Source organism: Cetorhinus maximus, chromosome 5 (genome assembly GCF_964194155.1).
Source record: "Cetorhinus maximus chromosome 5, sCetMax3.hap1.1, whole genome shotgun sequence".
NCBI lineage: Eukaryota > Metazoa > Chordata > Chondrichthyes > Lamniformes > Cetorhinidae > Cetorhinus > Cetorhinus maximus.
The window spans coordinates 43,407,966-43,434,484 of record NC_135883.1 but is presented as its reverse complement, the minus strand read 5'-3'; the positions used below and the strand labels follow the sequence as shown (position 1 = coordinate 43,434,484).

General features: G+C 43.9%; 1 protein-coding gene across 1 annotated transcript in view; it reads left to right on the top strand.

The window, feature by feature from the left end:
* LOC144681100 (uncharacterized) overlaps nt 1-26,519 on the top strand; it is a 194,753-nt gene that overhangs the window by 31,550 nt on the left and 136,684 nt on the right. Inside the window, exon 4 of the mRNA XM_078542831.1 lies at nt 15,424-15,623. Coding sequence (XP_078398957.1) covers nt 15,424-15,623 — 200 coding nt within the window. The remainder of the gene's footprint in view (nt 1-15,423; nt 15,624-26,519) is intronic.

Sequence of the window (26,519 nt, the reverse complement as noted above, 5' to 3'; positions counted from 1 at the left end):
CTCGGAGGAGGCAGAGGAGCTCATTCAGTGCGAGCAAGCCAACGCCATTGTATCAGCCATTTGGTCAGGCTTATCACTTAATTAAAACCTTTAAAATTCTGAGGGGTCTTGACAGGGTGGATGTGGAGAGGATGTTTCCTCTTGTGGGAGAATCTAGAACTAGGGGTCACTGTTTAAAAATAAAGGGCCACTCATTTAAGACAGAGATGAAGAGTCTAAGTTGCTCACAACATTCATTACTCCCCTTGGGAGGTCTTGTTTCAACACACCATCCTGTGGCATCACGTCAGCACCATAAATCTTCCAGAGGACAATGTCAAGCATCCTAAAACGACTGCATGGAGTTGCATGGTCGCATGTCACATGGATCTTGTCCTGATCCATGGATCCACTCAGACAGAACGTAACACTAGAGTTCATGAACAGGAACGGGACCAACATCCTTGTGGGGAGGTTTGCTGATGCTGTTGGGGTGGATTTAAACTAAATTGGCAGGGGGATGGGATCCTGAAAAGTAGTTCAGAGGGGAGAGAAGCTGAGATGGAATTAGAAGTTAAAAGGCTAGTAAGTGAGTCTGGAAGGCAGAGGAAACGTAGGCTAGATAAGAAAGAAGTGAGTTTAGCAAGGGATAAATGGAATATATTTTAATGCAAGGAGCCTGAGGAATAAGACAGGCGAGCTGAGGGCACAGATGTGCACGTGGGAGTATGATATCATAGCTATGACCAAGACTTGACTGAAAGAAGGGCAGGATTGGCAGGTCAACATTCCTGATTATAGGGTAGGTATTCAGACAAGATAGAGAGAGGGATAGAAGAGGAGGGGGGTTTGCAATATTGACCAAGGAATCAATTATAGCAGTGAGGAGGGATCATCAAATTAAGTCATATGGGTAGAAATAAAAAACTCAAAAATGTAAGGGGTCTGATCAAGAAGCTCAAGGTTGACATGAAAATCGGTAGGGTGGTAAATAATGAGGAGAATAGCCATAAACTGCAGGAGGATATCAATGGACTGGTCAGGTGGGCAGAGAAGTAGCAAATGGAATTCAACCCGGAAAAGTGTGAGGTAATGCACTTGGGGAGGGCTAACAAGGCAATGGATTACACTATGAATGTTAGGACCCTGGAAAGTACGGAAGATCAGGGGGACCTTGGCATGCATGCCCATAGATCCCTGAAGGTAGATAAGGTGGTTAAAAAGGCATATGGGATACTTGCCTTTATTAGCTGAGGCATAGAATACAAGAGCAGGGAGGTTATGGTGGAACTGTATAAAACGTTGGTTAGGCCACAACTGGAATACTGCGTGCAGTTCTGGTCAGCACATTATAGGAAGGATGTGATTGCACTGGAGAGGGCACGGAGGAGATTTACCAGAGTGCTGCCTGGGCTGGAGGGTCTGAACTGTGAGGAAAGATTGGATAGGCTGGGGTTGTTTGCCTTGAAGCAACGAAGGTTGAGAGGGGACCTGATAGAGGTGTATAAGATTATGAGGGGCGTAAGTAGGGTGGAAGGAAGGCACTTTTTCCATTGGTAGAGGGGTCAATAACCAGGGGGCATATATTTAAGAGGTAGAAAGCTAAAAGGAGAGTTGGGTAGAAACTTTTTCACCCAGAGGATGGTGGGAGACTGGAACTCACTGCCTGAAAGGGTGGCTGAGCCAGAAACTCTCATAACATTTAAGAAGTATTTAGGTATCACTTGCATTGCCATAGCCTCCAGGTCTATGGGCCAAGCGGTGGAAAATGGGATTAGTGTAGTCAGATCTTTGTTGACCGGCGTGGACACGATGGGCCGAATGGCCTCTTTCTGTGCTGTAGATGTCTATGAATCTATGCGAGCTGTGCTGCAATGCCTGGAGGAAGCAGGACTTACTGTCAACAACAAATGTGAATTCTCAAAGCCAACTGTCAAGTTCCTTGGGAATATTGTGAATGCATCAAATGTCAGAGTTGATCCACAGAAGACAAGAGCAGTGAAGGAGTTTCCACATCCTCAGTACATGATGGAGCTGCAGAGATTCATGGATATGGCAAATCAGTTTGGAAAGTTCCTGCCCAATCTAGCTGTCATCAATGAGCCACCACATCAGCTGTTACGACACAACAACACGTGGCGCTGGGAGGAAGCGTAACAGAAGTCTTTTGAGAAAATCACAGAGATGCTGATGTCACCTGATATTTTAGCTCAATATGACCAAAGCTATCCACTATCATTGCTGCAAAAGCAGGATTGGGAGCTGTACTCTTTCAGATACAGACGGTTGGAAGGTGTAGACCAGTTTACTATGAGAGACTGAGCAGGGATTTGCAGTGATAGAGAAAGAAGCATTTTCGGCTACCCGGGCTTGTGAGAAGTTCACAGATTATGTTCTTGGTCTTCACTTCGAGATAGAGACAGACCACAAACCCGTAGTGACACTCTTAAATTCTAAGGAGTTAGCAAAAATACCTTCATGAGTACAATGATTCAGACTGAGGGTGATGAGGTTTGATGAAAGGACAGAATATGTTCTGGGAAAGCATCAGAAGTTAGTGGATGCTTTGTCCCATATCCCAGTGGCAAGACCTGAACAAGGTGATGTAAGCCTTGTTTGCATTGAGAACAGCCACAACTCTACCAACATCCACTCAGCGACTGAATGAAATCAGAGATGCACAGAAATCTGATGAAGAATGTGCTCAGGTCAGAGAGTACGAGGTCAAAGGATGGCCAGCAATGAAACTGTCAGTGATTGTCCTTATAAAAAGGTAGGGAGGAAATAAGACCTAAGAGAAGAAAACAAGATTAAGGGAAAATTATGTTTGACCAGCTTGCTGGAGTTTTTTGAGGAACTAACAGAGAGGGTTAATGAGGGCAATGCTGTTGATCTGGTGTATGTGGACTTCCAAAAGGTGTTTGATACAATCCCACACAACAGACTTGTGAGCAAAGTTATAGCTCGTGGAATAAAAGGTACTGTGGCAACATGGATACAAAATTTGCTGAGCGACAAGATATAGAGGGTAGTGGTTAACGGATGCTTTTCTTGCTGAAGGATGGTTTGTAGTGGAGTTACCCAGGGGTCAGTGTTGGGGCCCTTGTTTTTCCTGATGTATATTAATGACCTTGACTTTGGTGTTCAGGGCACAATTTCAAAGTTTGCAGATGACACAAAACTTGGAAGCATTGTGAACTGTGAAGAGGTTAGTGTACAACTTCAAAGAGACATAGACAAGTTGGTGGATGGGCGGACAGGTGTCAGATGAAGTTCAATGCAGAGAAGTGTAAGGTGATCCATTTTGGTAGGAAGAACATGAAGAGACAATATGAAATAAGGGGTACAACTGTCAAGGGGGTGAAGGAGGTGATGGCATAGTGGTATTGTCAGTGGACTGGTAATCCAGACACCTAAGGTAATGTCACCACGGCAGATGATGAAATTAGAATTCAAGAAAAAATCTGGAATTAAAAGTCTAATGATGACTTGAAACCATTGTCAATTGTCCCACCTGGCTTGCTAATATCCTTTAGGGAAGTAAATTTGCCGTCCTTTCCTGGCCTGGCCTACATGTGACTCCAGACCCACAGCAATGTGGTTGACACTTAAATGCCCTCTGAAATAGCCTAGCAAGCCACTCAGTTCTCAAGAGTAATTAGGGATGGGCAAAAAATGCTGGCCTAGCCAGTGATGCCCACATCCCATGAATGAATAAAAAAAAGAAGCAGAGGGACCTGGGTGCATTTGTGCATAAATCATTGAAGGTGGCAGGACAAGCTGACATTGGTTAATAAAGCATACAGTATCCTAAGCTTTATTAATAGGGGCATAGAGCACAAGAGCAAGGAGGTTATGCTGAACTTTTATAAGTCACTAGTTCAACCTCACCTAGAGTATTGCGTCCAGTTCTGAGTGCCACGTTTTAGGAAGGATGTGAAGGCAATGGAAAGAGTGCAGAAAAGATTCACGAGAATGGTTCCAGGGATGAGGAACTTCAGTTATGAAGATATATTAGAGACTATTTTCCTTAGAGAAAAGAAGGTTGAGAGGAGACCTGATAGAGGTATTCAAAATCATGAGGGGTCTGGACAGAGTAGATAGGGTGAAACCATTCCCACTCATGAAAGGATCGAGAGGGAGATTTAAAGTAATTAGTTAAAGAAGCAATAGTGATATGGGGGGAAACTTTTTTACTCAGTGAGAGGTTAGGATCTGCCTGAGATTATGTTGGAGGCAGGTTCAACTGAAGCATTCAAAAGGGAATTAGACTGTTATCTGAAAAGGAAGAATGTGCAGGGTTACAGGGAGAAGGTGGGAGAATGGCACTAGGTGAGCTGCTCATTCGGAGAGCTGGTGCAGACACGGTCGGCCAAATGGCCTCCTTCTGCACCAAAACAATTCTCTGAAAATCAAGGACTGCGTACACACCAGAGTTAAAGTTGAAGCTTGTTTGATCTTCGCAGTACAGAAATGGAAGTCAGAGACTTGGGGGTGGGGGAGGCATGGGGGGAAGTGGTAGTGAGGGGTGGATAAGGAGTTAATTCTAAATGTTTAATATGTTAATCTATACTGTGTATATCATCGCAGGAAGTGATGCATCATCACATGGCCTGTTCTCTCTTGAAGCCTCATGTGAGATGCAGCCATCACAGTAAGTTGTTTCTCAATAAAACTCCTGTCTTACATACCTCTCAGGCTCAGTAAATATTCTGTATTCATCAAGCATTACCAAGAATATTATAGCCACCTGGTCACTGTGAAGTAGGAATTCCAACTTGTCAAAGGCCCATTCCTTTGACCCTAGCCTTCCCCCTCAACCATTGATGGAGGTCACAGATGGGCATATGCCAGCACCCAGGGCAAGATATGCCCATGGCAAGTTTACAGAGTTTGTGGAAGAGCAATGGATAGGTGGCTCATGTTGAGGGCAATGCCACTGCGACAAAGTGGCAATTGTAATCACTGTCCGCCTCTGTGAAATGAAAGGTGAATGTTGAACAGTGGGGAGGTGAAGCAGTGCCAGGAAAGGGGAGGAAATATGAGAGAAAAGTGGAAGCCTGAAGAAAGGTGGCACAGACAGAGAGGGCGTTTTAGACCAAGAGGAAAACCAAGATCACCTGAGAAGCAGCAGCGATTCTGCAGATTTGGCAAAAAGGAATTGGAGGTGAAATGGTTACACTGCAAAATCAGCCAGGTGTAGCAGGTCTCATTTCTTAATTACTTAGTTTCAACCATGTGTACAGTATAAAATCAATCAATTACAAGGTTGTAAGACACTGATTTTTAATCACTTGTGTGTGGGGACTCCTTGCAAATATTGACACACTCCCAAAGACTCCCTATAAATATTAACATATCTCAGGTGGCTCTATGACTAAATGAAATGCATTTTTAAGAGGGAAATCCACCCTATCCTTCTCATTCCATCTTCAAGCTGGCGATTCCCAAGCTAACTGGTGCTCTTTTTTCGTATTAAGGGCTGTTTATAGGTTCACACACAAATGCAGTGTCTCTGAGAGTGAGACACAGAGAAAACGAGAGAGAAAGAGGGGGGAGGGTGACAGGGCGAGAACGTGAGTGAGAAAAAGCAGGGGGTGACGGAGAGAAAGTGAGAAAGAAAGAGGAAGAGGGTGACATGGAGAAAAAGTGAGTGAGAAAGAGGGACAGAAAGAAATCTTTTTTAAAAGCTTGTCTGAGTGAGGGGTGATGGGTGCTGTTAACTTATTGAACCATTGAGGAGGGTTACCATTCTGATTGAAACGCTTCTTCTTTGGCTTAGGATCCTCTGGCATCTGTTTTAACTAAACCAGAACAACCATCAACAAACATGAACTGCAAATCATCTTGTTATCCCAAAACTACAAGAGTTTGTGTAAATGTACAGTTTTGTGACTGGCAGATCTCCCTTTAAATGAATAAATCCACCAGGCGTGCCTGGCGGTTAATGGCAAGTATAAACATTTTGGGCAAGGATTGGATTTTTCACCGCCGCCAGGGCTGAAACGAAATGGTGCCACTGGCTTTGGTGCTGGTTTCCCAGCTCCAAATGCCAGGCCATTTTCCCAGAGGTAGGATGGGGGAGGGTGAGAGTCGCCAGCAGGGCTACCTGCCCACCAGCAGCGGGTCGTCAATTGAAGTGATTAAAGGCCTGTTGGAGTCGATTTTCCACTTGGCCTCCAAGTCCCCGCATGTGACAAGGATCAATTTAGCTGCCTGGAGGTGGCCTCCTGGCAGGAGACTGTAGGGGCCTTGGCTCCAGGCAGGCTTTGAGGCCCTCCTTGCCTGCTTAGGTGCAGCAGAAAGCTGCAGGCCTCCCTGTGGAGAGGATCCCCTCAGGTCCCTGGAATGGGTGGCCAGCAGCCAAATCTATTTTTTTACTTTAAGCTTAAATAGGTTGGAGAGAAGGTGCCTTCATTTTGAGGCGCCCTCTCCTTCCCTTACCTGCCAAAATGTCCTACTACTGTCACTTCAAGGGAAACCACACTGAGCGACCGTTTCCCACACAGTGCAGGCTACTGACCCCCGGTTAAGTCTGACAGCAGGGGTTCCGAGGCCCACAGGGAAAATCCCGCCCCCTGCCTTTAGCATGAGGAGAGATACAAAATTCAAAAATAGTAAATGAACCAAATTCCGCTTGAGTACGATAGGTAGAACCCGGAAAGAAGTAAAAACTGCATGAAGTAAGTCAACACTTGGAAAAAAAACAGTGTCGCATGTTGCATTCCTGAGATGCGGCGCACATGGCTGGCACCAGGGCAGATAAAGATTGGATAGCTTCACCAACTGTTTGGAATCTCCTCGTGGATCTCCAGGACCTTTTGCCCTTAATTTACACCAGCCAATTAAATCCATTCAGGAGAGGGTATCCCAGTGTGCTGGGCTTCATGGTTTCACTGGTTGAATGCAGAAATAAAAGATAGTCAAGCCTATCTCCATGGTTGTATTTGCCTAGGATTTATAAAGAGCATATACATCCAGGAGATTGAAGCTTTTGGTCTGAAATTTGGGAGTTCCCAGAAAAGAGGCCACAAAGAATGAACCTGGCTGGGTGGTATCAGTCTTGCCTCAAAGTCAGAAATTTGATAATCCCAATCAGGCAATTTTTAAAAAAATATTTCATGGGATGCGGACATAGCTGGAAAGGCAAGCTTTTGATGCCCATCCCTCATTTCCCTTGAGAAGGTGGTTGTGAAATGTGGGGCAGAATTTGGCCCTTGTCAGGTGGGGGCAGCCGGGGGCAGTCGGGAAGCCGGCCTGGAGCGGTCGGGAAGCTGACCGCCGCCCTCGATCGAGGCCAGAAGGTGATTTCACGTTGGCGGGCCAATTAAGGCCTGCCCAGTGTTAAACGCGAGCGGCAGCGCTCAGCGCTGCCTTTGCAGGTGGCGTTGGGGGGAAGGGCGACTGGGGTGAGCTGTGAACTTCGCCCATGTGTGCAATTGTGTGTTTCAGAGTCTCCCCAAGGCACAGAGCTGCCTCAGGGAGATGAAGAGTTTTTTTTTTAAATGAAGACTTGAAAAATGTATTAAAAATGTCCCCTCATGTGACTCTGTCACATGAGCAGGGACATGTTATTAATTAAATTTTAAAACTTATATTTTATTTTCATTGGCTTTTGGAAACTTCATCCTGCCAGTGGATGAGGTTTTCAAAAAAATGCAAAGCCCGCTTGGCCTTTTCGCCTGCCCGCCAACCAAATTCCCGCGCACGCCTGCCGACCAAACCAACACGCGTCATTTCACGCTCGAGCAGGTCGGGCGCGCGCCCGCCCGCCGAGATGAAAATTCTGCCCGTGACCTCATTGAACGGCATGAGAGGCTCGAGGGGCTAAGTGGTCTACTCTTGTTCCAATGTTGTGGGTTTAAGTCCCACTCCAGAGGCTTGAGCACAAAAATGTAGACTGGCACTCCAATGCAGTATCAAGGGAATCCTGCACTGTCAGACCTTTGAATGAGATGTTAAACTGAAGGAGCCATCAGCCCTCCCAGATGAGTGTAAAAGATCCCACAGCACCATTTTGAAGAAGAGCAGAGGAGCTCGCCAAGTGTGCTGCCCAATATTTATCCCTGAAACAGATTGGCCTGGCATTCACTGCAATGCCGCTATTTTCGACAAATCACGTTAGACATCTGATGTACATTATTGGCTACAAATTGCTTTGGGATGCCCTAGTTTGCATGTTGTTTATTATGAGCACTTTAAAGTTTATTCTTTCCTCCTTGAGCTTAGAGGGAGATTTTCTGCTGTGTTAAAGTGAATAGCTGGGAACCCATTGGCTTAGAGAAGTTGGCGGAGGGTTGCAATTTAGGCATATGCACAATTGAGGAGGAAAATCCTGCATTGAAGTCTGATTTAATCTTTATCCGATGTTAATTTGTGAAGTTGAATGAATCTCTCAGGTGTAGTTCATGATAGTTATTAAGAAGAGCAGTTGTTCCTATGAACTCTAGTAATGCTGGCAACCAAATATTAGTTTAAAGATGGTATGGGGAGGAAGTCTCTCTATTTCTGAAGCTAGTTTGATTGTTCTGGCTGGAAGAGGCCTTGTTTGAGTTTGCCTGAGTTGATGATTGCTACGTTTTTTGAGGATTGCTCCCAGCTTGACCCTTTATTCCAGTAAGAAGTGAATAGATGTGAAACCACTCGTGAAGAAGGGTGATCTTGGGACGGAAATGTGGACATTCTTCACCCACAAGATGACTATGATCCATGTTCTGTAGGTGTGAAAGATAGCTGTGCACACACTTGATTAAAAAAATTAAATGGTTGGATGCAGCTTTAGTAGTGAATCCATGTGCTGGGATTTATCCTTTTAATACTACAGTTTTTATCAACCTCACTTGTAGCCAGATTGAAACACAATCAGCCTTTAAGCTTCAATGAGGAATAAATCCCCCAGGAAAACTCAGCAGCCAAATAATTAACTCCTGAATTGAGTGTTAAAAATGAAAACACTGTCATAAGTACAAATCTGGGGATACAATTATTTGTAAAAGATAGATATTATTAAATGTAAACTTTCGCTTCTTGGTTGTATGTTTTTCTCTCTCTGCTCTCTCTCTCATTCTCCCACTTTTTATAGCACACTCTCCCTGATTCTCTCTCTCTCTCTGTATGTCTTTCTTTGTCTTTAAATCCACTTCTCTCTGTCTCTATCCATTCTCTCTTTCTCTCACGTTATTTCTCTCATTCTCTCTAAATCCCTCTCTCACATGCACCTGTCTGTTTCTTTGTCTTTCAATGTCTCTTTCGCTCTCACACATGTAGTCTTGTCTCTTTTTCTGTCTTTATATCTCTTTTGGTCTCTCTATCCACCTCTGTCTGTCCCTGCCTCTCTGGCCCAGATTTTTTGCCAGGACGGAAGGCAAAAAAATTGTAAGTCCCACTCTCCAATACGGCACTTTCCATTTTTGCGGAGGCGGTTCACGTTTTGCACATGTGCAGTTGACAGAGGTCAGCAGGCAATGAAATCAGCTGCCTCCAGCAAATGAATATTTTTTGTATTCATTCAAGGGATTTGGGTGTTGCTGGCTAGGCCAGCTATTACTGCCCATCCGTAATTGCCCTTGAGAAGGTGGTGGTGAGCTGCCTTCTTGAACCACTGCAGTCCATGTGGTGTAGGTACACCCACAGTGCTGTTAGGGAGGGAGTTCCAGGATTTTGACCCAGCGACAGATAAAGAACAGAGATGTAGTTGCACGTCAGGATGGTGTGCAACTTGGAGGGGAACTTGCATATGGTGTTATTCCCATGTGTCTGCTGCCCTTGTCCTTCTAGATGGTAGAGGCCTTGGGTTCAGAAGATGCTGTCAAAGGAGCCATGGTGAGTTGCTGCAGTGCATCTTTGTATACACTGCTACCACTGTGCTTTGGTGGTGGAGGGAGTGAATGTTTAAGATAGTGGATGGGGTGTCAATCAAGCAGGTTGCTTTGTCCTGGACGGTGTCAAGTGCTTCTTGAGTGTTGATGGAGCTGCACTCATCCAGACAAGGGTATTCTATCACATTCCTGACTTGCACCTTGTAGATGGTGAACAGGCTTTGGGGAGTCAGGAGGTGAGTTACTCGCCACAGGATTCCCAGCCTCTGACCTGCTCCTGTAGCTACAGTATTTTTATGGCTATACCAGTGCAGTTTCTGGTCAATGGTAACCCGTGGGATGTTGATAGTGATTCTGCGATGGTAATGCCATTGAATGTCAAGGGGTGATGGTTAGATTCTCTCCTGTTGGAGATGGTCATTGCCTGGCACTTGTGTGGCGCAAATGTTACTTGCCACTTATCAGCCCAAACCTGAATATTGTCCAGGTCTATATGTTGCATATGGACATTGACTGCTTCAGTATCTAAGGAGTCACGAATGGTGCTGCACATTGTGCAATCATCAATGACCCCACTTCTGACCTGATGATGAAGGGCAGGTCATTGATGAAGCAGCTAAATATGGTTGGGCCAAGGACATTACCCTGAGGAACTCCTGCAGAGATGTCCCAGGCCTGGGATGATTGACCTTCAACAACCACAACAATCTTCCTTTGTGCTAGGTATGATTCCAACTGTTGGAGAGCCTTCCCTCTGATTCTCATTGACTCCAGTTTCGCTAGAGATGTTGGTAGCCCAGGATTATGAAACTCAAAGTTTGCAGAATAGATCTGGTAAGAGCAGGCCTGAACATTGTGAATTCATTTGGATAGCCAGGGTACTATTTTGGAGAGTTATAATACCCTTTGGATATGACTCCTGGGCACCTTTGAGGCTCCGGGGGGTAGGGGGTGGTGGTGGAGGGGATGACAGGTGTAAGCTTTCCTTTGAAGGAAGTCAGGTGCCCTTTTGTGGAAGTCAGGTGCCCTTTGGAGGAGTTAGGGTGCTCTTTGACTTTGTTAAAAGAAGGCATCAATGTGTGTAAAAAAGTGCATAAGCTCATTAACTGTCTAGCTCATTGGAACTGTCAACAGATCTGTCAAGATCAACTGTCAAAAGTGTCAAGAAGAACTGCCAAAAGCACCTTACAATGGGCACTGTGAAGCTGTCAAGTCCAGCCCTTTAAATCATTCAAAAAGTGCCTGGAGTGTTTAAAAGATCATTGCTTGCTATTTCACTCTGCCTGTTGACATAAGCCTGAATGCTTCCATTACTGGATTACTGCTGCATGACTGATTTCACAACCTTCCATTATCACAGTAGGATGCCTGCCAGTTCACAGTTTGATTGATAGCTACAATGAATTATAGACTCTTTGAAGTGGGACTAAGAACTCCCATGCTTATATTTGTAAAGGACTATGAACTTAAATGAAATGTTTGTTTTTCCAAGGCTTCATGTAGTTGAAAGAATGTAATGTAATAATAGGGTTTTTTGAATGAGTGTGTTTTTTCAATATAGTGAAGCCTGAAAGTGATATTTAGAATTTTATTTTATAGAACTTTATTTTATCTAATCTCTGCATGGGTCCTGAGGTTTGTCCATGGTGGATACTGGGTGAGTTGGCATGGCAGGTGTAAGGACAAAGGGTGTAGAGTGAGGGATATGGGATGGTACGAGCTTGCATTAAGTTGGCATAGGAGCAATAAAGGGCCATGGGATTGAGTACAGGGGCATAGTTTGGCATGGAGGGTATGAGAGGCCATGGGGTTGGGCACAGGGCATGAGGAGCCATGGTTTGGCATGGGTGGGGCATGGGGAGTGTGTGGGGGATGAGCACTGGAAGAATGTATCATGTTTTATTCATCTTTTTAAATTCTTGGACACAGTGCCAGAGCCCCAATGCAGGCCTTCCACCCAGCCAGCCTCCACGCCCGACATTCTTCTCTCAACTTCTTCTGGGGTTGTCTGCCCCGAGTTCTAATATGGCTGCACCACTGCCCCAACACCCCCACCCCACCGACCCCAGATTGAAAATCCAACATCTGGACAGTCATTTTTAAAAGTTGGGTTCACAGAGTCAGGAATTCTCCTTGGTTCTGCACACTTGACTAATGGGCATAAATCCAGGCCTCTATCTACTCCTCTCTCTCCATCTCTTTCTCCCTCTCTCTCTCTGGATCCCTCTCTCTCTCTAGCCCACCTCTCTCTTTTCTTGCCCCCCTCTCTTTGTCATGTCTTTTTAAACTTACCTCCCTGTCTCCCCTCTCCCTATGTCTCTTTCTCTCTCTCTCTCTGTAACCCTATATCCCACTGTCTCTGCCTCTGTTTCTCTCTCTCTTCCTCTTTGTCTCCTGCTGTCTTTCTTTTTCTTTTTCTCTCTCTCTCTCTCGCTTTCTCTTTGCAGTAGGAATATTGACATTCTGCTTTGACTCAAGGTACCTTTTTTTAGAGCAGCTTTATTGTAAATATCTGAGATTCACAGGAATGGGGAACACAGGACCAATTAAAAATGATGAGTTGATTATCGTTAAAAATTATCTCTCTTTAAATTTTGACCTTTTAGAAGCCATTATTATGAACCTACTGGGATAAAAAAGTGGCAGCCTCCAAAGTCAACTTTTTTTATGTTTTGCATGGGATTCATAATTCAATCAGTTGAAGTGCAGATTATAATAATTCTATAGGCTATGCATCATAATATTTAACAAATATATGACATTCTGATAGAATTCCCCACCGAAAATCTACATTTGCTTTTCCTGCTGAGACTGTTATACTTGAATAAATCTCTCACATCCTTCCAACTTCTCGTGAAAAGAATGTGTAAAAAAATGATACAGTTGTGTATCAAGTCGTTGAAGTTAGGTTTTGTTTATGTGACTGAGCATTCTGCATTGTTCTAAATAAAAATCACAAGCAGTTCATTCACTGGAAATTTCCTCGGGTCTCCTCCCTCTCTAATTCCAGTGGAAAATTTGCAGAAGCCCATTTTTTATGGGATAAAGCTATGAGGAACTTCAAACATGCCTATAGGCCATTCAGCCCCTCAAGTCTGTTTCTCCATTCAGTTAGATCATGGGTGATTTGTATCTTAATCCTGCCTACCCGCCATTGCTCCATATCACTTAATACCTTTGTCGAACAAAAATCTATTGCCTCAGATTTGGATTTTTCAGTTACAAATGTACGAAATAGGAGCAGGAGTAGGTCATTCAGCCCCTCGAGCCTGCTCTGCCATTTAATAAGATCATGGCTGATCTGTTTGTGTTTTGAATTCCACATTCCCATCTATCTCCAATAACCTTTGATTCCCTTGCCTAACAAGAATCTAAACACCTCTGCCTTAAAAATATTCAATGACTCCGCCTCCACTGCCTTCTGAGGCAGAGAGTTCCAAAGTCGCACAACTCTCTGAGAGAAAAAAATTCTCCTCATCTCTGTCCTAAAAGAGTAACTCCTTATTTTAAAATAGTGTCCCCTCGTTCTGGACTCACCCACAAGAGGAAGCATCCTTTCTATGTCCACCTTGTCAATACCGTACAAGATCTTCTATACTTCAATCAAGTCACCCCTCACTCTTCTAAACTCCAGTGGAAACAAGCCCAGTCAGTCTAACCTTTCCTCATAAGACAACCCATTAATTCCAGGTATCAATCTAGTAAACCTCCTCTGAACCGCCTCCAATGCATTTACATCCTTCCTTAAATAAGGAGACCAAAATTGCACACCGCATTCGAGATTTGGTCTAACCAATGCCCTGTATAACTGAAGCATAACATCCTTACTTTTATGTTCAAGTCCTCTTATAATAAAGGATAGAATTCCATTAACCTTCTTAATTACTTGATGTCCCTACATATTAACTTTTTGTGACTCATGCACTAGAACACTTAGATCCCTCTGCACCTCCAAATTCTGCAGCCATTCTCCGTTTAAGTAATACTCTGCATTTTTATTCTTCCTGCTAAAGGGAACAACTTCACATTTTCCTACATTATACTCCATCTGTCAGATTTTTGCCACTCACTCAACCTATCTATATCTGTCTGCAGCCTCCTTATGTCTTTTTCACAACACACTTTCCTACCTATTTTTGTGTCATCTGCAAATTTAGCTACCATGCCTTCACTCCCCCCATCTAAGTCATTGATATAAATTGTTACCTACCACTGGAGGCAAAATGGCTTTTAAACAGGAGCCTAAGTAACACCCACATGTTGCATTGTGACATATTAATGTCAATCAAGTAAGCTTTGCATATGTTGCTCTTTGGAGTAAACATGTATGAGAGATGTTAATACGCGTCTTCAAAATCACTACCAAAAGCACCAAATCCTTTGATGTGCAATCCCAGTTGTACTGGCCGGACAACATATTACATTAGCCTGACCTTGAAGAAAGCTGCCCATAAAGGTCTGGTGACCTCTGTGGCATGGTTTTCCTTTACCCCAATGGCAATATAAATCTGGCACCAAGCCAAGGAGACTCCAGGAGAGCAGTAGCATTGATGTCAGCAGACACCAATCGCACTGAAGTATTCTCACAGACAAGAAATCAGGAAGGTAAATCACCTTTAATTTAAATGATCAGACAGCAAAATAAATGATTATGATTGGATTAAGAAAGGAGCTAGAATACCAATATAAACAAATTTAAAAAAATAAAAACATGGGAAATTTCAAATCATAATGGAGAAATTTGGCATTCCGTAATAATGGAATTAGCTTCTTAGGGCCAGTGCGGGTATTTAACAGTAATTATGAATTGGTACGCTGTTAAATGTTTAGTCACGCCTCATTCAATAAGGTATAACTTTTTAAAGGGTGTTTTACAATGAGACTAATCACGTAAAAGTAAATTTTTTTCATGAATTTACTGACTCATAGGGATTGAACTCTGGACTGAGCTCAACAGCGCACCCTCTGGAGAAATGTAGAATCACTAATCACAACTGGTTCTCCACATTGTTTTGTGCGTGTGCGAGCTCCAGAAATTGCTGTCAGTTTCAAGAAGTAATGATGGCAAACACTTACAGTTTGACCATCATTACCACTAAAAACTCTTTGCCATTTAGTCCATTGTTCTACGTTCAGTGCCAGTGACTGCATATGAAATACTTTGCATGGGAATGGGCTCAGCAATGCTTTCTGGATCACTTCCACAAGCAAGATTGCATTTGACCTGATTTTGTTACCCAGTACATTCATGTTGAACAACAACAAAATACAATAGGTGCTGCAAATCAGAAAATAAACAGAAAATGTTAAAAATACTCAGCAAGTCTGGCAGCACCTGTGGAGTGAGAAAAAGAGTTAATGTTTCAGGTCGATGACCTTTCATCAGAGCTGGATGAAGTTAGAGAGTAAACCATTTTTAAGCAAATACAGAGGCAGGGAAAATTGGCGGAAGGGGAAGTGGAGGGGTGGTTGTATACCAGAGTTTTCTGCCTTGATTTTCCACTTTTTTTTTTGGTGCAGTTAGAAGTTGAATCTTGCATTGGGAAGTAGCATTCGAGTCTAACATGAAACTTGAAAGTAGCATTTTTGTTGTTTTCTGTTTGAATTTTGTTTTATCATCTTCTAGGAATGCAGTTCCAATCCTTGTTTAAATGGTGGAATATGTCAGGAGTTAGTTGACGCATACACCTGCCTTTGTCCAGATGGATATGATGGTGTGAACTGCCAAGCAGACCTTGATGTTTGTGAAGACAATGCACTGAACTTCAACCGTTGCCTCAATGAAGGAGCATGTGTGGATGGGCCAGGCACAAACTTCAGTTGCAGGTCAGTGTTACGCCAGTCAAGTTACATTTCTTTATGCTTAAACTTTGTTCAAAAACATTGTACTCTTATTATTTTGGGACAACGGGGGCTGGTGGGTCTTGCAAGAGAGAGAGAGGTTCTATTTGGAAACAAAAACAGTAAATGCTGGAAATACTCAGTGGGTCAGGCAACATCTGTGGAGAGAGAACAGAATTAATGTTTCAGGTCGATGACCTTTCATCAGAATGAAGCTCACCGGCCTGAGACATTGGGCTGCATATTCTGGTGCCCCCCCCCGCCCAACTCACTTCAGGCAAGCCCACCCTGCAGCTATAAAGTGCTGTAGGCAGGCTAAATTGCCTGCCAGTGGTACTTTTGCCTCTCACTGGGGAGGAAGTCCCGCCTTTGGGAGCTGCCGGCCAATCTGATTGGCCAGTAGTTCCAGCAGTTCCAGCAGCACCAAGAACACATTAGTGGGCATTACCAGGACTGCAAACAGGCCCAAGAAGAAGGCCTGATGGATCCCAGAGCAAGGTAAGTCTGGGGTATTGGGCAGAGAGGGTTTGGGCAGCTTATGGATGGGGGTGGGGTAATGGGTTTTGGCGAGCAGATGGGTAGGAAGAAAGGGAGGGTACTATTTTAGGATGGCTGTCCCAACGATACACACAAGATACCTCCCGAAAGTAATAGCACCTTCCTTCCCGCCCTTCTAAAAAGTTTTAGAACAAGGCCTGCGCATTCCTGCTCAACTGCACATGCCAACCGTTATATGTCATGGGTAGCGTATTACCAGGGTCAATTGGCTTGGGCACCCGCCCATCTTGTGTGCTATGGGGGTGAGCTCAGGGGGTGGGCAGGAAATTGGTACGGTTGGCACCCACCCTAATTTACATGTCCCCCCAGCTGAAAACATGCCCAGTGGGGGCATGTAAAGTCCAGCTCATTAACTCAGTTTCTATCCCCACAGATGCAGCCTGAGTATTTCCGGCATTTTCTGTTCTTATTTTAGATTTCCAGCATCCATGGTGTTTTGCTTTTGTATTAAGCACTTTGGTGAAGCAACCCTAGGGGAAATATTTTCCCCCCCCCCGTTTGGGGGGAAGTGCGGGAGCAGGCGCGGGCGGGCACGCCTCAGCCGCCGTTTTACGTGGGCGGGCCAGTTAAGGCCCGCCCAGCATGATGTCCGCCAGGAAGTGCAATGCGCACCCTGTGCAGGCAGGGGTGGGTATTCCCTCAGCCAGGAGTGCGCTCTTTCGCGCATGCGCACGAAATAGCACACTGATCTCCCTGAGGCTAAGTGCTGCCTCAGGGAGATCGGATCCGAATTAAAATTTGCAATACAAATGATAGAAAAATTTCCCAGACTTGTCCCCTCATGTGACACTGTCACATGAGTTGGGAGAACATGTCCATAACTTTTATTGAAACCTTTATTACAAATTTAAATACCCTCATGAAACCTCATCCCACCCGTGGATGAGATTTCTTGCTTTTTCTGAAGCCCGCCAGAGCTCCTGGCCTGCCCGCCAACCTTAAGGCTGGACGGGCAGGTCCATTGATGACTTTAATTAGTTTCTCAATGGCTTCAATAGACCGTTGACAGGTTGGCGGGTGCGCAGCTGACTTGCCTGTGCCCCTGCCGACCTGAAAATGGAAATGACACGGGGTGACGGCGGGAGTTCCACTCGATGTCATTCTGCATCATTTTACGCGTCAGCGAGTGGACCTTGCCCCCACTCGCCGACCGGAAGAGCCTGCCCTACTGTGTATAGCTTTGGCCTCTTTACTGAAAGAAGGATACATTTGTCTTAGGGGTGGAGAGGTGTGTGCAATGATAGTTTGCTCGACTGATTCCTGGAATGAGAGGGTCCTATTAGGAGAAAATGAGTAGAATGGACCTATATTTATGGAGATTTGAAGAATGAACTATGATCTAATTGAAACACATTCTGGAATGGTTCCTGCAGATTGGAGGGTAGCAAATGTGACTCCACTATTTAAGAAGGGAGGGAGACAAAAAACGGGGAAGTACAGACCTGTTAGCCTTACATCAGCAGTAGGGAAAATGAGGGAGTTTGTTATAAAGGAAGTGATAAATGGACACTTGGATAATAATGATCTGATTGGGCATAGTCAGCATGGATCTATGAATGGGAAATCATGTTTGATGAACTAGTTGGAGCTTTTTGAGGATGTTACTCACAGAATTGATAAAGGAGAGTCGGTGGACGTAGTGTACTTAGATTTTCAAAAGACTTTTGATGAAGTCCCCGGCAGGAGATAATATACTGGCATGGAGTAAGGATTGGTTAACAGGCAGAAAACAGAGAATAGGAATAAATGGGCCATTCTTGAATTGGCAGGCTGTGACAAGCAGGGTGCCGCAAGGATCAGTACTTAGACCCCTGGTTGACAATATATGTCAATGATTTAGATGTGGGGACCAAATATAATATTTCCAAATTCGCGGATGACACAAAGCTAGGTGGGAATGTGTGTTGTGAGGAAAATACAAAGTAGCTTCAAGAGGATTTGAACAGACTTAGTGAGTGGGCAAGAACATGGCAGATGGAATATAATGTGGAAAAATGTGAGGTTATCCACTTTGGTAGGAGGAACAGATGTGCAGAGTATTTCCTAAATGGTAAGAGATTAGAGAGTGTAGATGTACAAAGGGACCTAGGTGCCCTTGTCCATAAGTCACGGAAAGCTAACATGCAGGTGCAACAGGCAATTAGGAAGGCTAATGTAATGCTAGCCTTTATCGCAAGAGGATTTGAGTACAGGAGTAGTGAAGATTTGTTTCAATTGTATAGAACCTTGGTTAGTCTGCACCTGGATTACTGTGTGCAGTGACAGACTCCTTAACCTTAGGAAGGATATTATTGCCACAGGGAGTGCAACAAAGGTTCACCAAACTTGTTCCAGGGATGGCAGGACTGTCCTATGAAGAGAGATTGGGCAAACTAGGCCTGTATTCTCTAGAGTTTTGAAGACTGAAAGGTGATCTCATTGAAACCTACAAAATACTTAAAGGGATAGACAGGGTAGATGCAGGTAAGATGTTTCCCATGGTTGGGGAATCTACAAGCAGGGGACACAATTTCAAAATAAGGGGAAGCCACTTAGGACTGAGATGAGGAGAATTTTTTTTACTCAGAAGATTGTGAATCGTTGGAATTCTCTATCCCAGAGGGCTGTGGAAGCTCAGACATTGAGTATGTTTAAGGTAGGGATTGACAGATTTCTAAATACCAATGATGTAAAGGGAAATTGGAATAGTGTGGGAAAAAGGCATTGAAGTGGATGATCAGCCATGATCATGCCAAATGGCGGAGCAGACTCGATGAGCTGAATGGCTTACTCCTGCTCCTATGTTCCTAATTTTTAGAGGGCTTTGCAGGGTAGATGCTGAGAAGCTGATTCCCCTAGTTGGAGAATCTAGAGCTAGGGGGTAATTGTCTCTGGACAAAGCGTCTGCCCCGTGGGCCTGGATTGAGGAGAAATTTCTTCACTCAGAGGATCATGAATCTACCTCGGTGGACTGTAAAACGCCCAATTTTTAAAAAATTATTTTATGGGGTGTGAGCATCGCTAGCAAGGCCGTCATTTATTGCCCATCCGTAATTGCCCTTGAGCTAAATGGCTTGCTAGACCATTGCAGAGGGCAATTAAGAGTCATCCACATTGCTGTGGGTCTGGAGTCACATATTGGCTAGACCAGATAAGGATGGCAAGTTTCCTTCCCTACAGGGCAGTAGTGAACTAGAGGGGTTTTTACAACAATTGATGATAGTTTCATGGTCACCGTTACTGAGACTAGCTTTATTGTCCAGATTTTTTTTATTAATTGGATTTAAATTCCACCAAATGCCTTGGTGGTATTTGAATCCTTGTCCTCAGAGCATTGGCTTGGGCATCTGAATTACTAGTCCAGCGGCATTATCACAACATCGCTATCTGCCCTAAATTGCTGAGGATATTGAAGACTGCGATCGGTAGATTTTAGGGCCTTCATGGAATCATGGGATACAAGGGTAGAGTGGGAAATGGAATCAACATGGAAGGTCGCTCATGTTAAATGGTAGAGCAGGCCTGAGAGGTAGTATGGCCTAGTCCTCTTCCAGTTCTGATGTTATGGGTGGAACATTGAGTTGCAACATCTCACCAGGCATTGTAGCCCAGACACATTGGAATGGATGGTCACCATCATAAATTGGTCCATGGGCCTCTTTCTTATAAGTGCATTGAGCTGCAGGCATCAATCAGATGCCCTGAGGCAACTCGACTTGTCAGGACCTGACTAAGGTTGCCCAACCTGGATACTAGTCCATGCCCACAAGGAAGTCCAGGAGGGATGGGGAAGCCACGGAAAAAAAATGTAGGTAAGTTTTATTTAAGCTTACCTTAACATGGAGCTACTGAAGTGCTTCCTCCTTTGAGTAGATTCACAGAATCATGGAGCACATAACAAGGCCATTCAGTCCATCATGTCTGTGCTGGTTCTCTACAAGAAAGATTCAATTAATTCCACACCCCTTTCCCATTGCCCTGAAAATGTTTCCCGTTCAGATTCCCTTTTGAAAGTTATTGTTGAATCTCCTTTCCAGCAAACATATTTCAGATCATAATAATGTGGTGCATGAAAGTTTCCCCCCCACCCCCCCTCCCATCTCCCATCTGATACTTTTGCAATCATCTTAAATCTGTGTGCTGCGGTTGCTGACCTTCCTGACAGTGCAAAAAAATTCTCTTTATTTTACTCTTAAAACCTGTCATGATTTTGAACACCTCAATTATTTCTCCACTTAACCTTCTCTGCTCCAAGAAGAAGAACCACAGCTTGTCTAGTCTCTGCTTCAGAGCAGACTGAAAATAATTGCATTTTCTTTGTAGCGTGTTCCTAGATTGAGTTGTTTACTGTCCTTTCAAGTTGGAATAAGTTATGCTATCCAGCTTGTGTTAATAAATGACTACAAGTCCTTTAGCAGCAGGGGCTATATGAAGGCATTTCTTCTCACGCTGAATGCTACCTTCCGGCCTTTCTAATACCCATCAGAGATTTGCTCCAACACCCCAAAAATGCATTTTCATAGAGTATTGCTCAGTTCCTCCTATTCTCACTCTCCTGATGAGAGAATTAGAGAATTATTCAAAGATCAAGTCTTCAACTGTGCTCTATATGCAAGCATGAAATGGCTTGGGACAAGGAGGAGACATGAGCCATCACTAAGTAGATTTAAATCTTTCTCTAGAATCTTCAGTTCAAATTCTAAGCTGACGCTCCAACATGGTACTGAGAGAGTGCTGCTCTGGCAAAGTGCCGTCTATCAGCTGAGATGTTAAACTGCAGCCAATGGCACTATTTCAAAGAAGAGCAGGCACATTCTCCCCGGTGTCCTGGCCAATATTCATTAAACTTTCCTTTTCTGCAGTGCTTTCCTCACTACAATAAAGTGCAAGGCCAAATATTCAGAGTTTCTCAAACTTCTCCATTAATGGGTAAGGGAATAACACTACACAAGGAATGGAGAGGCTTAAATGGCTATTCCAGAACTTAAAGAAAGAAAGACTTGTATTTATTTAGTGCTTTTCTTGACCTCAGACATTCCAAATTGTTTTACAACCAATTAGCTACTTTTTGAAGTGTCATCACTGTTGTAATGTGGGAAACGCAGGAGCCAATTTGCACACAGCAAGCTCCCACAAATGGCAATTTGAAAATGATAAGATAATCTTTTTAATGTGATGTTGATTGAGGGATAAATATTGTCCAGGATACCAGGGAGAACTCCCATGCTCTTTTTCGAAATAGTGCCATGGGATCTTTTCTGTCCAGTTTGGAGAGCAGACAAGGCCTCAGTTTAATGTCTCACTTGAAAGAAGGCACATTCCACTGTGCCGCACTCCATCCTGTACTGAAATATCAGTCTAGATCTAAACACCCATATGTTTCCAAAACTAAAATAGCATAAACCATTGTTGTGCTTGTGTGTGAAAGTGGTGATATGAGTATTAAACTCCAGGGCCAAATTCCAAAAATCTGCACACAACACGGAGCATCCTGTCAGAAGTATAGATCATTCAAGACCAGCTCTACTGGGCAGGACATATTGTCCATATGCCTGATACCAGGCTCCTTAAGCAACTGTTCTACTCAGAACTTGGTCACAGCAGGAGGAACCCAGAAGGACAGTGAAAGTGCTTTGGGGATGTGCTCAAAGCATCCCTGAAGAGGCCAACATTCCCACCAACTCATGGGAGACCCTGATTTGTGACCTACCAAAATGGAGAAGGCTTATTCGGGAAGGCGTCGAACAGTTGGAGAGACTTCATCGGGAACACGCAGAGCCGAAGTCAAGACATTGGAGAGAGTACACAAACCTCCAAACAACCCATCTACCCAAGCACCACCTGTATCGCATGTGGAGAGCTTGCAGATTGTGCATTGGACTTAACAGCCATCTCAGTACCCGTCGAAGAGACAACATAAGGAGCCTATGCATAATTTACTGGCAATGGACATTCAGAGAATTGGTCCTCGAGTTTTTGAACTCCGATTGAAGAATCAAAAGAAAGGCCTCACTTCTGTATTACATGCAAGAAAGTTATAAACCTGTTTCTTATGAACAGATTTATGATTCTGTTACATACTAAACACAAAGGTAGTTTTTCCCCATTAGTACCAACCATTTCTGCAGTCATAATCAACCTTCAAATAACAAGTGAAGTGTATCATGTTTGAAGGATAAATCTCTGTGCACTCTCTGCTGTATTTTACTGTTGCTCTGATTTATGTTCCAAATCACTACTTCAAAGGACCATAGAAAGGAAGGTTGTGCTGGAGGAACTTAGAAGAAAGACCTTTCAGCTCTGGGAACTGATTTCAAATCTATGTCAGATTGAAGGAGTAGAAGCATCTCTTTGTTGGGAGATTCCCACAATACAAAACTGCCCCGACATTTGCACTAAATTGACTATTCCACGAATGAGAAAATTCAGTGGGGCTGCTATGTCCAAAGTCCCATTAGACTGGACAGTATAGCAGGGGATCAGGCTATAGTGTGCTCGCTCCATCTCTGTTCCATGTTCCCATTAAGCGAGAACTCCTTTGTTGGAACGTTATTGCACTGAATTTGCGCTTGAGAGATCACAAAGGAAAAGGAACTATCACAAAGGTACAGCGTAAGTGGGAGCACTTTCTGAGGCTGAAGCTTAGGCATATTTGGTGGAACAGGGTAGAAGGGGCTTTACTCTGCAATTGGCTATGCTGCAACTGATCTAAGGTTGGTTGAGGCAGGGCGGGCTGAAAGGCCAAATTGTCCTATTCCTTAGCACTAGCAGCCTTTATGTTTCTGTTATTATCAATCCTCATAGTTACCTTGAGGGAGAGTGCCTGCTTTGACCCCAAGTTGGGTCATTTTGTGAGATTGAGTTTTTCACTCCTATTTGTGGGAGCTCACTGTGCACAATTTGGCTGCCCCTTTTCCTCCTAACAACCATGACAGCGCTTCAAAACGTACTTAATTGGTTGTAAAGCACTTAATGAAAGTAATGCAAAGCATGGTATAAATGCAAGTCCTTTCTTTCTGTATTGGGGCCTACAGCAGCAGGTGGTGATGGTGGGGGAAAGCACTGAACAGGGGAACTGGTCAGCCTGTGTGGGACACTTGTCTTTGACAAGCTGAGGGGCAGGGGCAGAGGCAGAGGCAGAGACAAAGGAAGATGCAGATGTTGTGAGAGGAGGGAGAAAGCAGCCAGGACTCGTGAGTGGCAGTGTGGCGGGAGCCTAGGGCAGCTTGAAGCCCCTGATGGTGGCTGAAAAGCCAGGAAGGAGAATTGGGACCTAGTCAGACTGACTGGCAGCATCTGTGAATCTGAGAAGTCTCTTGGCGAGAGAGGAGAGCAGGACTGCAGCCAGGATCTGGGCAGCAGGACAAGCCTTAACATGCCAGGTGAATGCTGCGCTGAGGAGCCGAGACCCCGAGTAGGACAGAAAACTGGAACATCGGTGGGGAATATTCTCTGTAAATAGTTGTTTCTTGGAGTTACGCTTTCCCTTGACAGTTTATACAGTTTTGATGTCGGTGGAATAAAGGAACCATTTTTTTTTTACCTTTGTGCAGTCCGTTTGCTTAAGCTTTGCATTAAGTTGAAACCATTTCAAGCGGGATAGGTGGGAGATTCAAAGTTAGGTCTCAAAAGGGGGAAAGCAGTGGGAGAAGCCTCTCAGCCACCAGTCCTCCTTAGTGCTCCCATTAGCTGGCATGTCCTGTGCCAGCCATACTGTATTTGTACTGATAGCAATATTTACTTTTCTTTTTCATTTATGGATTCCCCTCTCTAACCTTGCAGTAAATCAGATTATTTGTCTTTTCCATCACAATCCTTTACATTGGCTTCAGTCCCCCGACTGTTCTGTCAGCTACAGCCTTTTTGCCATTTGTTATTTTATTGATTTTCTCCAGACTTTGCAATGCTCAATTCTCTTTTTGCTCATAGCCACTAACTCAACAAGAAAAGAAAACATCTCCTTTGGAAGATGTTGCAGTGCAGCTGAGTATAGTATTTCCCAGTGTAATTTTCCAGTGAAAAGAACTGAATCAGTGTAGAATGGCAAAGCTCACTTTCATTTTAAATCTCCCAAATTGCTTCTATGTGGATTTTTAACAAATGGAAAATGCACTGAAAGCTTGGTCAGAGGAAGAATTTATTCCACATATTGAGGTTCGATTCTCAGACAAACTCCTGGGCCCGGATTTTTGCCCAGTCGATCCAACTCGTGAACCCTTCAGAAATGGCAGGTAGGAGCTGATTCTGAGATTCCCATGCCTATTCCCATTTCCAGCTATTTTTGCCAGAATGGGATAAGCCTGCATGACTCCTGCCCTCGCCAGGCAGTCTAGCCCAACCACCCCCCCACCACCGCCACCCTCCAGCCCCCTGCAATTTCTGTGGAGTCTGGCCCCTTCTGTAAGAACACATAGTTCACATCACCTCAGAGGAGTCATGAACAACGGGGCAGCCAAGTCCCAACTAAGGAACCAAAAAAAGTTATCTGCTCCAGAAAACCTTTCATAGGCAGGCTTTGAAGTACAAGAAAAGAACCTGTTCTTTCATTTTCAATTGTTAGATGCTGTATTGTAAGGTAAATGTGTTTTTACTGCAGTGATTGATTACCCTGCAAAGGTGAGTTGGCCATTACATTGTGTAAGTCTTGAGATGTATTAGAGTACCTTTCCTATTTTTAAAAGTGCTATTATGCATTCAAACCTGAAGAAAACACTGTTTGGGAACTCTTAAGTGAAATGATCTGAAGTGATTTAAATGTTTGCAGCCCTTTACAATTGAAAAAAAACAGTCTGCAGCTTTTGCTTGGAGAAAAAAGCAGCCACCTGCTGCTGGAGTGCATTGATTGACAGACCATCTTGCATAGCTTAGAATAAATTATAACCACCTATATTTTGCAATTTCAATAAGCTTCATTGTCTGTGGTTTGTTTTGGTAGCTGAGGTTATTATGAATGCTTGGCTGAGTTTCAAAAGTTCAAGAACCACTTTTCCCAATAGGGTGTCTGAGTTCACAGTTTAACAACTTTAGTAAGTTATTTTAGGATTAACTGCTTTAATGTGGTTAGTGAAAAAGATGTTTGTTTTTACAACAGATTGACTACTTGGGGAATTTAAAATTTTTGAATGTCTTTATTGAATGTGATTTTTCTCAGTATAAAGTGTTTTTGAATGGCAGCTTAGGTAGACTCTTCAAAGTATTTTTCATTTCCATTTCAAAGACATGGTTCCTATGGTCTGCCCATTGTTGATACTGGGTGAGTGACTATGGAGGATATATGGGGGGAGGGGAGGATGAGGGAGCATGGAGAAGGTATGGGGGTTGGCAGGGCCATGGGGAATGTGAGGAGGCATGAGGTTCATGGGTGATGAGGGGCCATGAAAGACATGTAATATGGGTGGGGGTTGAGGAGGGCAAGGGGTGAGGGTTTAAGGACTTGACATTCATCAATAAAGTTAGCCGATGTCCCAGTAAACGGAGACAGGCATTCTAGCCTGTCAGCCTTCCCATCTGCCTGCCATCATTATCGCCACAGGCCAACTCTATTCTGCCCCTGCCTTTCTGGAATGAAAATATGATAGGCAAGGGCCTTTCTAAAGGAGACTGGTCTGTTAGGTCAGAAAGTTTCCAGACTCAATCTTCCCACTTCCTCCAAGAAAATCTGGTCCCTAGATTCAGGAGGTTGGACGTGACGTTACAGATGTGGAGGGCTGGAGAAAGCAAAAAGTAACTATTGACTGATTAAGGGGTGAACTAATTGAGTTGTTAATATGCTTCAAGAATTGACGCACATTTTCACAAAGAATATTGGGAATCTGAAATTCTCTCCCCGAAAAAGATCAATTGAATATTTCAAAGCTGAAGTTGATAGATTTTTGTTAGACAAGGGTGTTAAGGTTATTGGAACTAAAGCATGTAGTTGGAGCACATGTACAGATCAGCCATGATCTAATTGAATGACAGAATGGACTCAAGGGACTGAAATGGTCTACCCAGGTTGTCCCAGAAGCATAAGTGCCGATTTACTTGCTATTTTCCTTTGCAGCCAATGGTAATAGAGGACTAAGGACAATATTGTCTTGCAGAACATCGCTAACAACTGTTTTTTTTAATCACTCATTAACTGTGGATTGTACTCTGAAATCAAATGTGATGAATTTGATGAGAACTCGAAGCTGGCTTGTAGAGCAAGCTCTTTGCATTCTCTGGTGACACTTTCATTGTGTAGGACAAGTGTCAGCTCAGGGGAGCCAAGCTGGTGCTGAGTACCTCATTGAGGAGCATTTGTTCCTTGTCTCCAATCTGATAATGCTTGCGATCTAAATCGATTGTAACTAGAAAACATAA